Source organism: Trichosurus vulpecula, chromosome 9 (assembly GCF_011100635.1).
Source record: "Trichosurus vulpecula isolate mTriVul1 chromosome 9, mTriVul1.pri, whole genome shotgun sequence".
Lineage (NCBI taxonomy): Eukaryota > Metazoa > Chordata > Mammalia > Diprotodontia > Phalangeridae > Trichosurus > Trichosurus vulpecula.
Genome location: NC_050581.1, coordinates 186,484,396 through 186,498,843, shown reverse-complemented (window position 1 = coordinate 186,498,843; position 14,448 = coordinate 186,484,396). Strand labels below are relative to the sequence as shown.

Here is a 14,448-nt window from a genome sequence, read left to right as displayed (position 1 = left end):
TGTTCTTAATTGGGCTTCTGGCTATTGTAGCAATAAAGTTTTCTGATCTGGATCTATTTTAATAATTTATAATCTAAGACAGACACATTAACATGTGTGTATAATCTACAAATATCAGAGTGAATCAATACTGAAACTGACAGAAAAGTACTTAAATCATTTACAGATAAAAAATGCATCTTAGGAGCAGACCGTGCTATTGTGCTAGAAATTAAGGAAAATGATTCACTGTCAAAGATGGGCAGAAAAAGGACTTACACAGTTCCTCCCTGATTAGCTTAGAAAGAAATAGTTAACCTAATTTTTTCATGTGCTACCTCTTAAGTCCTTTTTAAAACATTAGTTGCTGTGTATAATAAATTAACAACAAGCCAGGCCATGCCAGTACAACAAAGTATTGTCTTTGAAGTCTACAATTTTTCAGAAGATGGGTAAAGATGATACCATACTATATATTTAGAAGTGTTTGTTAGTAAATGTGTTTATTTATATTAATACCTCTAAGACTGATTATATCTCACACCATTATCGCTGAACCCAAAGAGCTATCTAGCTAAATCTGCTCTGGAATTTCATGACTAATCTGGTAAAAAGCCAGCTGTATTTCTGGATGTGGAACTATTGATTTATGATGCTTTTTTTTAGTCCATAAAAATGTCATTTGGGATTTTAGTTATAAAATTAGGAATGAATTTAGCACGTTAGAAGATATCTTAAAATGTGAATGTAGCAGGATGTCTATTTGTATATTAAACTGGAATAATTCTCAGATCTATATTTTTTTTCTCCTCAGAGATATTAACATTAAAGGAAGTGTTTCAGATTGCCAGCAATGGTAAGCCCTACGTACTTTAATCTTTTATCACTAGCAAAAGTCTACATGTATAATATCAAAGTCTTTTAGCCCAATGCTTTCTAATATTATAGTAGTAAGGAACTGAGAAAAAAATAAGCCTAGATTTTTAAAAACTGAGGAATTCTGTTACTTAAATTGAAATCTTTTATAAAGTACCATAGGGAGGATATCCAGTAGATTTTGACTTAGAATACCTCCATATAGCATGAGGATATGGTATGGTATCAAAACTTGGTTGGTTTAGTAAGTAAACAACAAGAAATTTACTTCATATTTTTAAAAAAAACATCATTGGCTATGGTAAAAAGCAAAAAATATAATTTAGAATTTATTCATAGTGACAGAGCCTTTTATTGAGAGAAGAGAGAAATCATGTGACTTTTTCTCATTTGAGAAAAAAATGTACTTTCTCAGAACATTTCAAGTGCTCAGGACTTTTCAACGTAGTACTGTTACATAAATTATTTTTGTTTTCCAGATCATGACGCTGCAATTAATAGATATAGTCGACTGTCCAAAAAAAGAGAAAATGACAAGGTTTGATATGGATTCTTTGGATACTAGGATTAATGTCACAGTGTTAAACCCACATGTCATGAGTGTGTGTGTGTCATAAGTTTGCTAGGTTTTTCTGTTTTAAAAGAATAACTAGCAATGATTAAATGAAAATATTACTTGCTTTTTAATGCTCCTAGCTTAGGAATTTCCTGTCTTCCCCATAATAAAAGACTTATTGTTATCACAATTAGTAATATTTAAACCCATAACTTTTTCCAAAACTTTTAACTCAGGACATAGTTTTGGAAGGGTTTTTTTAACATAGTCGCTAACAAATAAAATTTCTGGCATCAGCAGTCATATGAACCAGCAGATATATGCTGGAGTGTTGGAAAAAAGTGTCTTTTAAAAAACTAGAGTAATAAAATTGAACTGTTGAGTATTCAGCTGAAACTCCACTGGGATACAGGAGTTGTGTCCCACTCCTGTAGGGCCTGTGAGCCTTTCCATCTTCTCTTCTACATGTGTTGTCTTCTCCAGTTAGACAGAGAGCTTCCTGAAGGGAGGGGCACTCTTCTCCTTCTGTTTGTATCTCTGGCATTTAGCACAGGACGTGGCTCTGTAGTAGGTCTTTGATAAATACTTTTCATTCCTTCGTTCCATAAATAGACATTTGTAGCTCAAAAAGTAAGTACCTTAGATACCTTCCTTGAAGCCCTATGAGGCTAATACAAGTATAATTAGCACCATTTTATTATAATTGTGATTATTTAATAAATACATAATACCTAATTAAAATAGTAATAGCAATTTATATATCACCTGACAGTTTGCAAAGTGTTTGACACGTTAACTCATTTGATCTGAGATTACCTGGGAGATAATTGCTATGATCATCCCCATTTTATAAATAGAACTGGAGCTGAGGGAGGTTAAGTGACTTTACCAAAGTCATACCACTAGGAAGTGACAGAGGCAGGATTTGAACCCAGGTCTTGCTGATTTGAAGTCCGTCACTCCGTCTGCTGCACCATTCATTTAAAATGACCCGATGATGGTCACACAATTGACAGGTAGTGGAGCTAGAACTCAGTCCTCAGCCATTTGATTCCAGATCTAGTGTTTCTGTCTCACCCATCTTCTAAAAATGTGGCGAGAGAAAAGGGTCTTAATTAAGGCACAAACTACAGGGAATTAACTTCATTTGTTCCATATCCCATGGGCTCTCTGCATAAGTTGTGAGGCACCTTAGGATGTGGAAGAGATGGACTTGAGAAGTTCTGAGTTCAAATCTTGACCTTGACACAAATGATATGCCCATGGACAAGTCACTAGGACTCTGAGCTTTTGTTTTCTCATTTGCAAAAAAGGGCTAATAAAACTCATTGTATCTGGCTCTTCTGAGGCCCTGTTGTCATCGCTTGGCTCTGTGATTGTCAGCTGTGTTTCTTGGCTGGTGGGTGCACCATATTGGCCCATTTACAGAGGAGAAGACTGACACCCAAAGAAGAGAAGTCACCTGCAGTCACAAAGCAAAATTACAAAATGATAAGCCCAAGGGTGTGTCTGTGTTACTATTTCTAAGACTTTTTATTATTATTACTACAAGTGTTCTGACATGGACAAAAGAGCGCAAAGTGAAGGTGACAGGTTTTGTTTTCCACTGGAATTATTTTTGAAATTTAACATGAAAAGTAACACTGACTTTATTTTACCCCATGGCTTTCTAGTGGGAGAGTTGAGAAAGCTCTATTATGGCCTAATGGAAAGAGCACTGCACCTGGATTTAGATCTCGCCTCAGAAACTTACTAGCTGTACATCCCTGAACAAATCAGTGAGCCTCTCTGAGCCCCATCTGTAAAATGGGCATCATAGTACCCATCTCACAGGGTTGTTAAGAGGATCAAAGAAGACCATTCATACTGATAGACAAAGTGCTGGAACAACGTCATTTATGCAGCTACTAACATTGTGATAATTACAAGGCAAATAAAATGAAACAAAGAGCCAGCACATGGGAAGGCAGTGTTCACTCCTGTGCTCCTAAGGATTCACAGTGACCATTTTCAGTCTAACTACTAATATCTGTTTAATGAGAGAGTCAGCACAAAAAAGCTATTGTGTCAAAAAATAAAGAGTTAAATCTGTATTGGGGCTGGAAAGGTTCATGTAGGTCAGGGTCCTTAGATAAGGAAACTGAATTCCGGAAAGGTGGTAAGTTGCCCAAGGTTGCCATGGCTAAAAGTGAAGTGTTATCAACTTTAAACCCCTAGGAAAGAATTAAAATAGAAAGTGCTTAATTTTTATTTATCGTCAAGGAATACAAGGTAGGAGAAACATTTATAAGTGGAAAAGCTTTCCACCTATTTTCATGTGGGGGAACAAGTATGCTAGCAGGCAAAAAAGCCATTCCTGCCCGCAGTTTTGCGTTTACCGTATGGCGTGAGCTTCTTTTCCTTCTGTTCTTCTACCAATGCATATTTTGCTCATGAAATTAATATAAATTAAACTTTTCATTCTCTAATTTTTATTTCTGAAAATTAAATCATTGATAGTTCAATTTCAGTAAATGGTTCAATATGTTCCCAAAACTCAGACTAATCATGTATTCACTTACGTAAATGGTACACCACAGCTGTCACCACCTACCAGTAAGCTCCTTGAAGACGAGGACTTTTATTTTTTGTCTTTGTATCCCTGGCACCTGGCACTGCATCTTTCACGTTTTTGTTCAGTTGTGTCCTACTCTCCATGACTCTATTTGGGGTTTTCTTGACAAAGATACTGCGGTTGGTCATTTCCATCTCCAATCCTTCATTTAGTTGGTGCTTGTCAAATCAGATGGCTGCACAAATCTGACAGATTTTCTTTAGGGCTTTCATCGTAGATATCACCAGAAGTGTATAAAATGGAGCAAATCATTGTGTTCTGCATCCTAAGGTGAAGTACGAAGTTACTGAAGATGTATACACTTCTAGAAAAAAACAGCACCAGACGATGATGCACTATTTCTGCGCGTTGAATACTCTTCAGTATAAGAAGAAAATAGCGATGCTGGAGCCCCTGCTTGGGTACATGCAAGCTCAGGTAAATATTAGAGGTTAACTCTATGGTGAATTTCTCCATCAAGTTTTAAATTTGAATGTATTACAATTGTACCATAGATCAGTTAGGAGAAGAGAGTTTTGTAACTTTGAAAACCCCTTAGCTTCCCTATCACATCCTGCCGTGGAACCCACCATGGTTTCTGAAAGACTTTGCTCATGGGCGCACGAGTTCCTGTGGGTCCCCCCAAAGGCCAGAAATTCAGTGACTGTATACTGTCAAAGACCCACCAAGTCTAGAGAAGGTTGGCTACATTCAGTGGATTATTTTGGTCAGAGTAGCCCTTAGGTAAGCCTTACATCTCAGAGGCTAGTATCTCTATTCACCTGAAGATCTCATTGAATGCCTTAAGAGTGCCTTAGTAATGAAGCAGTGACTCTTTCTCTCCTTTTTTAAAAATCTTTCTTACATGTGGTAATTGAGAAATTTTTGTTGTGATTTCATTGGTATAGCAATGGAACTAGCTCTACCAATGCAGATCAACAGCTATAGTCTTGGATATAGCTCTAGTCTTGCCTGTGGCCTGCAAGGTTAAATGATTTATCTGTGGTCAGATAGCCATTATGTGTCAGAGCCTACGTATGACTTTGCACTGGGGTCTTGCTAAAGATGGTTCACTATCCACCACACCTCAATGCTTCTCACTACTTAAGGGAGCTTAATTGAAAGCCACAGATCCCAAAGTTATCACTTTTAACTCTCTGGATACTAAGTCATGTTTTGTTACTTTTATGTATTATGTAAGTTACATATTATTGATATTAAAGAAGAGCAGGACAAGTTGGAGTTTTGTTTTTCCTTTACTTTGACCACTTCCTTATAAAAGTAGAAGCATTGAAATAGCCGAAAGGTATGCAATAGAAGGAGAAGTAAGAATTAAGGCCCTAGATACTCAAAGTTTAATGGAAATTGAAACATTTTCAACCATGAAAGTTAATTTTCTCAAAATTGAATATATTGATCTTTTTCTGATAAATATATAATGGTATCTTAGAAGTTATATTTAAATAAAATTTTGATTTTTTCTTCTTAGATAAGTTTTTTTAAGATGGGTTCTGAAAATCTCAATGAACAGCTAGAAGAATTTTTAGCAAATATTGGAACAAGTGTACAGAAGTAAGTATGTCCCTGCTATATTTACCTTTTAATCTCAATGAAAACATCTTATTTTTGTCATGGGATTTTTTTTTGTTATGTCCTGTAAATAACATTTTGTCACAACCACCCTTTGTGGGAGGCACCACAGATAGTATCACAGTTTTAATATAAGAAAACAGGATCAAAGAGGTTGGGACTTGATATGGTCACACAGCTTGTCAATGACAAAGGCAGGAGTCACTCCCAGGGCTCTCTCTCCTCAATCTCAGATCAGCCCTCATTTCCTTGCACCACCCTGCCAAAGTAAATAAGTAAGAGAAAAATATTAGAGGACTCCCAAAGTTTACTGTAGAAATGAACAAAGTAGAGCCACATAAATGAGGAAACAAACACATTTGCCTTTTCCCAACTCTCTCTGAAGTTCTGTTAGCTTTAAGATTTGTAAGAATCTGCATGCTCTTTTGGTCATCTTGATTTGCATCACTGAAACAGTAAGGCAATAAACACAACATCAGCGATAATCGTGAATATGCCTATGTAGTTCTGTAACGCAAAGTATGAGATTCCATGTAGAAGGTAAAAGAAGTATAACATTTATTCAGACATCAGAAAATCATATCCCATAACCAAATGTTCAGCTCCCACAGCCAGCCGGCCCACTTTATCATAACAGCAAGGAACTTAAAACACCATGTCACAGCCTGGAAACTCACCATCCCAAAACCTCTCCAACCTGCTGCAGGGGTCTTCCCCAAAACAAACTCACAGTACAGCTAAGTCAGCCTGTTCAGTTCTAACAATCACGAGGGCAGCCATTAGCAGCCACCAGCAGCCATAACATCTTTCTCTCAGCAATTTATGTGACATAACTTCCTTTTCTTGTCAGGAGTCTCCTCCCACCACATGTAACCCAGGCTTCCTGTGGTGTAAGTAGGTCACATGGCCTTAATGGGTGGGAAAGAGCTTCAAATCTAATTGCTACTACAATCACCTCATATGATGCTTTTCATATTTCCTCATATGCTACAGATTTGTTGTTTTATGATGCCATCACATTCAGTTACATTAATGTACTACATAATTTATTCAGCCATCTATTCCTCAATTTTACATGAAGTTTGTTTCTAAATTTTTGCCATTGTCAATCAATTAGAGATACTTTTGTACAAATAGGCCTTTTTTTCCTCTTCTTAATATATTTCAATTAAAATGGTAGCAAAAGAATCACTTTATCAAAAGCACTAAGTTTTGTGATTCTTGTTGTATATTGCCATACTGCGATCCAGAAGTTTGGGCCAGTTTGGGCCAGCTCCCAGATCCACCAGCATTGCCTTTTCTTTTTTATTCTCTCCTCCCTCTTCCCTCTCCCCTCCAGTTTTTTAATGGCTTATTTTATCTTTTTATAGGTTTAGACTATTGGATTTTGCCCCTAGGGTTTTGGGTTTGGTTTGGTTTGGTTGTTTTTGTCTTTTGTTTTTCAGACAAGCTGTTGCCTAACAATCCCTTTCCCAATCTTGTATTTGTGAAGTTGACTCTTTTTTTAAACCCAGGTGTAAGGCTTTACATTTCTTTTTGTAAACTTTCATGTTCTTAGGTTTAGCTCAGTGTTCTAGCTGGTAAAGATTTTTGATGATCCTGACTGTTTCACTGTGTCTCCTCCCAGCTTCATGTCACCTGTAAAGCTGATAAACATGTGATGTATACTTTGATCCTAATCACCAGGCATAGCTCCATGAGGCACCCCATTGGATATCTCCAAGTTGACATCAAATCGTTAATGATCTTTGTGTCCAGCCTTTTAGTCTGATCCAAATCTATTGCATTGTACTATCTTCTAACCCATGTGTCCGTTTCCACAAAAACAGTTTGAGATACTTTATCAGATGTTTCATTAAAATGGAGGCAAACTCTGTCTGCAGCCGTCCCATCAATTATCTCTTCAGTTACCCTATGAAAAAGGAGATAAGGTTAATCTGGCATAACCTGCCTTTGATGAAGTTGCACTGGCTTTTTGTGATCACCTCTTCCCTTTTTAGATGGTCACTAACCATCGCTTCAGTGAGCCTTTCTAGAATTTTCCTATAAATTGAAGTCAAGCTCATTGACCCATGGTTTATAGACTCTTCCCTCTTTTGGAAATCTAGAAACATTTGCTCTTTGTTCCTGTGGTTCCTCTCTTATTCTCCATGGTCATTCAGTTATCACTAACAGTGGCTCAGTAATCACATTAACAGTTCAAGTCACTTTTTTTCACACTTGCCATTTTAAAAAAAAAATGTTGATACTTTTAATTTATATAGCAGCCAGTTCTGGAACTACTCCTTCATCCCCTACAAAATGACTCATTCTTGGTAGCAAAGAAAAACAATTAAACAGAATCACCCCCAGCGCAGTGATAGCATGTGACACTTCCCCATAGAAATCCCTTGCCTCTCCTCTCTGAGGAAGGACGTATGCTTACCTCTGTACTGCAGGACTACATTCCTCTTTCAGTTAACTCCAAATTTACTAGTTGTGATTTCGATCATTTTCATATGACCCTTTATAGTTTGCAGTTCTGTGGAATCTGTCATATGTTGATTTTAGGCCATTTCAGGGGGTGTCATAGAAGGAATTTGGAAGTGTTTGTTTAGTTTGGAAAAGAGAAGACCTGGGGTACATGATGGTAGCTGTCTTCAGGTGTCTGAAGGGGTGTGAGGTGAATGAGGGGTCTGTTTTGTTCTTTTGGGCCCCAAAAGGCAGAACCAGGAGAAGTAGGTAGAAGGTTCAAAGACAAATTTAGACAAAAGATCAGGAAAACTTGCTAACAATGAAGCTGTCCACTGGCAGAATGGAATGGGCAGCCTCCCAAAGTAGCAGGTCCCTTTTGCCTTGGGGCTCTTCAGGCAGAACATGGATGACCATCAGAACCAGCAAGTGGATTAGATGGCCACCACACCCTTTCCCTTTCAAGTTGGGGGATTCTTTTTTCTTCAGCATGGCTTATGGTATTTTTTTTCTGTTGTTCTGTAATACTACTGTATTGATATGTTTTTCTTTGGTCTGATGATTTTTTTAATTTTCCTTTTTTTTTTTTGTTTTAAACTATTTTTCTTTGGGTTTTGAGTACATGAGGAACCTTCTTCCCTTGGAACCTCCCATTCAGCCATCTTGACTGAAAAGCATTAAAAAACTATTAAATTTGAATTCTCTATTTTAATGACATCTAATGAGTTTTAATGATTATTGGATTTTAAGCTAAATTTTATATAGGGACATATTAGCATAGTAAGTTTCCAATTGTAAATTAATTCAGTTTAAAGCTCTCAGCAGACACTGGCACAGAGGCCCAGCAACACTGCTTTGTTCTAAACTTTTCTTGAGTGTACTTGCCATCTCCTACCTCACCTAAACTGGCATTTGGCTTGCCTTGATAACCTTGGTACAGAATCCTGTACAAGGTTGCACATGGACACTGAACCTTTCTTTGACACCCACAATATAAAAGCACTTGTTCCCCATGACCCACCTTCATTCAGAACTCATCCTCCCCACACAGTCCTGCTTCTGTCCCTTTTTCCATTCCTTATACCTGGTAGATTTTTTTTAACCTAATAGGGTATGCCTTTCCTCACGCCTCTAACTAGAAGTTACTGTCTACACTCTAAATTCCTGCTGTGCATTCCATTCTCAATGACACTTATCCCAGATTATCATTGTATTTCTTTACTTGTGGTCACCTATCTTTCCTGGTAGACTATAAGCTCCCTTAGGGAAAACAATATGTTTTAATCAACTCTGTACTCTCTGTAGAACCTCATAATGTTTTCCACGTAGTAAGTACTCAGGAGTCTTCAGGGAATGAACTGCTATTTTACCTTGTTCTTCCTTTATCGATTAAACATCCATACAGACCCAATTTGGGAGGCTAGTTTAGCCAACAGGAACACCTATTCATCATGATGTGGAATTTGAAGAGATGAATTCTAAATCATTCTGGCACAATCTGAACAATAAAATTATCCAGTGACAAACTTAAGTAGAGTGGGAAAGCTGAGCTGTTTTACAGCTGTATTTATTCCCATCATGTCATATATTCACTTTGGTTCTAAGAACAGCAAATCTGTACATATTTAAAACAAGCAGAAAAAATGCATTCCAGAATAAAATCTGAAGTATTTTTTAATTAGTTGCTGGATTTTTAAAAAATATTTCCTTTTATTAGTAAAGGTAATCAATGATTTACTGTATTAAACTTTCTTTTAAAAATTTTTTTTATTACCCTTGAGTTCCAAGCTGTTTCCCTCCCTCCCAGTCACACACTAGAGAAGGCCAATATTTGACAGAGATATTTAAATACACACACACACACACACGCGTGTGTGTGTGTGTGTGTGTGTGTGTTTGAAACTACATATATTAAAACTTTGGAAAAAGTCGTTTCAGTTGTGTCCAAATCTTTGTGACCCCATTTGAGGATTTCTTGATAGATAGTGGAGTTTTTGTCATTTCCTTCTCCAGATTATTTTACAGATGAGGCAAACAGGGTTAAATTTACACAGGGGCAGACAGTGTTTGAGACCGGATTTGAACTCAAGAAGGTGAGTCTTCCTGACTCCAGGCCTAGCGCTCTATCCACTGTGTCGCCTAACTGCCCTTAGAAGAAAGCTGTTTGCTAAAAATATGTGTATTTAGTGAAGATGTTATCCATTGAAACTGAACTTATAACCTGCTTGCTGCGTTAGTGTTCGCAGGGAAATGGACTGTGAAGTAGAAACCATGCAGCAGACAATAGAGGATTTGGAAGCAGCCAGTGACCCACTGTATTTGCCTGACCCTGACATCACCAAGTTTCCTGTTCATCGGAACCTAACCCGCAAGGCAGGATATCTCAATGCTAGGAAGTAAGAGAAACCTCTTTTGACCTCAAACAGTTTTATGTCTAGTATAAAAGAGTATATTATGAGGACTGTAAATATATATTTGTACATACACATATATATATGTAAACTATTATTGTGATATTTCATGTGTGTATGTATATGTATGCATGTATGTATATGTGTGTGTGTATGCATGTGTGTGTATATATCTATATATTACAGAATGGAATGAAAATAAATACATGATTACTTTAAGGACCTGTGATTTCATGGCTGTCTTTACTCCTGACATTGATGCTGTCAGTTATTGTCTTCACGAGCTACTGTGAAAAAACAGAATTGATCTAATGAGTTTTAATATACCAATAATAGCATTTGTATAGCAATTTAAGATTCGCAAAGTGCTTTATAAGTAATAGCTCATTTTGTCCTCACAACAAACCTGGGAGGTTCTTGCTAGTATTTTCTCCATTTTTACAGATGAGGACACTGAGGCAGACAGAGTGCCTTGCCCAGGGCCACACAGCTAGGAAGTGTCTGAAGCAGGATTTGACCTTAAGACTCTCTGACTCCATGTCTGTCTCTCATTCTTTGCACCATGTCACCTAGCTCCCTTTATAATATGCCATGAAGTCTGCCTGCCAAATGTGGGTTTCACATGGAAGCTTGAACCATCTTCTGAGAATAATTTTTCACTTACAGAATAAAGAGGAAGTCACAAATCAGTCTCAACAGGTATATATTTATGAAGTGCTTACTGTGGGCTAGACACTGCTAATCAATGGAGCTGCAAAGTCGTGTTCTCCTTTGGTATTCATTGAGTCATTTAGCATTACTAAAGCAGATATTTTGCTTATAATTACTCTCCATTGAAAAATAAAATTGGTCTAAAACTTGACAGGGCTTTGTTTTTGGCCCCCTAAGTTATATCAATGGAAACAGAATAGTGGGATGGAGAGAAAGCTGGCTGTAGAATTAGGAAGCCACTGGGGTCAAGCCCTGCTCCTGACCTGTCCTGGCTGTGGGACCCTGGGCAAAGTCCCTTAATCTCTGAGAACTCTAAACTTCTTTTAGACTTAAGTTAAAGTAGCTGTTGATTTTCATTTGTTAAAAAGAGCTTCCTCACTAGGAGTTCCCTACAATGATGAAATCACAGGTCTGAACAAAATATAGAACTACTTTGGTAGCTAAATAATTTCTATTTTATTGATATAAAAGCCTCTCAGGATCCAAAGGGACAGTTTTCTCTTGGTTGTAATAGGTGTATTATTGTGAAAACTCAGTTTGGACCCCATAAAACCTCTGTACCAGGAAATGTAAAGTAAGAATTCTTTTGAAGCAGCAGGGCCCACATTTTGCGTTCGTGCACATAAAACTGAATTCTGTTTTATGTTAATATTATTTTGCATATAGAAATAACCTTATGTCACCTGCTGTTAGATTTCCAAACATTGCTTTAGAAGCATTATATATGTGGATGTTCCTAATCTCTGTGACTGAGAAAATCAATGGATCTTTTTTTTGGCACCTGGCTCTAACAAAAGGCATAAGATATACAGAGATGGTAACAGAATGCACACAGCAAGGAGTGAAAGGAGCCGCTTAGCTCACTCATAATCGGTTTTATTAATCAGTTTCTTTAACATTGATTTCTATTAGAATGTGTTGAAACTCTTCAGTTTAAAGAACAACATTTTGCCATATAATGTCTATTTGCAAAGTTTTAGAATTATTCTTGGTTTGAGTTGTATGTTATTTTTCTGTTAATTTGTTAAAAGTTATGAAGAGTCTATACATGTCACTACTAAATGGGAATATGCTTTCTTTGATTAGTAAGACTGGCCTCGTGTCCTCTACCTGGGATAGACAATTTTACTTTACTCAAGGTGGAAACCTGATGAATCAGGCCCGGGGAGACGTGGCAGGAGGCCTCGCCATGGACATAGACAACTGCTCTGTGATGGCCGTCGACTGTGAAGATAGACGATACTGTTTCCAGATCACATCCTTTGATGGCAAAAAGTGAGTACTTTTTCTCTTCATTTATTTTAATGCCAGAAGAAATTACAAAAAGGCTAGCGATTTTTTTTAAATTCCAAAGTATTTGAAATGATATTTCTTATTAAATACATTCAGTGTAAGAACAATGTAAGATTGCTTTAATAATGTAAATAATGGATTGAGTTAGGGTGTATTTTGCTTTCTTTAATAGTTACTGAATGGTTGTGTTTTCATTTAGTTCTGAGTCTGTTAAAACTTAAGCACTTGGTGTAGAATTTTTTTATTCAGATATAACTGATTAGATTGGTTTTCATATTTACAGTTTAAAATAATTTTGAGGCCCCTATTACTCATAAGTTAGATCCAGTATAAATAATTGTTAATTTTCCTAATATTACATGAACATCTTCGCTGCTTTGTTTTATATATGCCTTAAATTCTACTTTTTTTTTAATGTCTGGACACTGCTTACTTATTCCAAAGGTTCTCAGCTAAATTTTTCTTGATATGAGGTGTTTTGAATCCAGTACTTTAGCATGTTGCCTCCTTTCTCGGTAGTCAATATTAGATGCTGCTCTTCTGTTCTCCCTACATCAAAAGGATCAGACTAACAGTGGATACAACAGTTTTTGACATTTTGTATCTACAGGTTTAGCTTCACTGGCTACTTGTTATAAATTTGCTATTTCGCATTTACTAGTGTAAATGGAAACTTGGTAGAATTGTTTTTCACTTCTTCTCTCAGCAGAGAATTTAGTCTCTCATACTTTTTTTTTGATACCCTCTTAAAAACAAAGTCTCCATATCAATGATTAATAGGTTGAACTATTAGCTTTTAAGGCTTATTAAAGCATAAGTAATCCAAAGGATGATTTAAAGTAGGTTTTCTAAGTTCATTTTAGATTTAGTTTGATAAACTTCATTAGGAATCAGAAAACTGAAATGAATTATCTGAGATTTTTGTCTTCGATGTATTTCTGAGTTTTTATTGTTTTGTTCTGGTCGTTTATATGTGATCTTATTGGTATAGGTAATGCCTTGATAGGAAACCTCCCTTTATCAAGCAGGTCAGCAGTTGTTCTGTAGCTCTGAGTTTTAGACAGTTTCCTGGTGCATTCATCTTACGAGATTTGTTCAGGGGCACAAGCTAGTCTATGTAAAAGGTAAAACTTGAACCCAAGGCTTCCTGACAGTGAGGTCTGCTCTCTCCACTCCCCCTTTACGAAGCTGCCTCTCCTTTTCTTAGTAGAAATTCCAAATTTGGTTTATGTAGTTGATGTTCTGGTGGAACAACATCTATTTCTGATTTTTGTATAACTTGGCACACCATAAGAAAAGTTAAGGTTATGAAAGGCTAATTCCATGTAAAGAAGTACAGATTGATTGGTTTTGACTTGCATTTAAGGAAGACTAAATACTTTCAAATCTTATTGAAAAGTGCTTGAAAGAAAGACTGAAGCTCAAATTTCTTTTCCTCCTTTCAGGTCTTCAATTTTGCAAGCAGAAAGTAAAAAAGACTATGAAGAGGTAAATCGCATCTAGTTAATACCTTTAAAGAGAACTTTTGCCAAAATATGTTTTTCCCGAGAGGAATATTTGTTTATTGTCAGTGCACTCACTGCTTGGAAGGCTTAATAAAAAGGGACCTTGTGACCATTGCTTTCTGAGTTGGCAGACTGGTAGCTTCATGAAATGTCAGTCTAATTTATACCCTTCTCTCACCACCTGCCAACTAAGTACATAGTGGCAACAGATATGACCTGTAGCAGCTAAAACCCCAACACCACTGGGAGTGGGAATGAAAGACAGAAAAACAAAGATTTGGGAATCCGTATTCTTCCTTACAAGCCTTTTATTTTTGGCTCCATTTTTGCTTATAGTACACCAGCTATGGAAGGTAAGGTACCTACAAAGAAACAACTGTGTTGTGCTTGTGTTTGGCTGGGGTGGAGGGGGAGGAGAACGTTGGGAGGAAGTTTCTCTAAACAGGCACAAATTTCTGATCAATATTCTAGTATAACTTGTTG

General features: G+C 36.8%; 1 protein-coding gene across 1 annotated transcript in view; it reads left to right on the top strand.

The window, feature by feature from the left end:
- APPL1 (adaptor protein, phosphotyrosine interacting with PH domain and leucine zipper 1) overlaps positions 1 to 14,448 on the top strand; it is a 51,078-nt gene that overhangs the window by 13,068 nt on the left and 23,562 nt on the right. Inside the window, exons 6-12 of the mRNA XM_036737590.1 lie at positions 794 to 835; positions 1,335 to 1,393; positions 4,296 to 4,442; positions 5,494 to 5,576; positions 10,283 to 10,441; positions 12,254 to 12,442; positions 13,906 to 13,948. Of these exons, the coding sequence (XP_036593485.1) occupies positions 794 to 835; positions 1,335 to 1,393; positions 4,296 to 4,442; positions 5,494 to 5,576; positions 10,283 to 10,441; positions 12,254 to 12,442; positions 13,906 to 13,948 (722 nt within the window). The remainder of the gene's footprint in view (positions 1 to 793; positions 836 to 1,334; positions 1,394 to 4,295; positions 4,443 to 5,493; positions 5,577 to 10,282; positions 10,442 to 12,253; positions 12,443 to 13,905; positions 13,949 to 14,448) is intronic.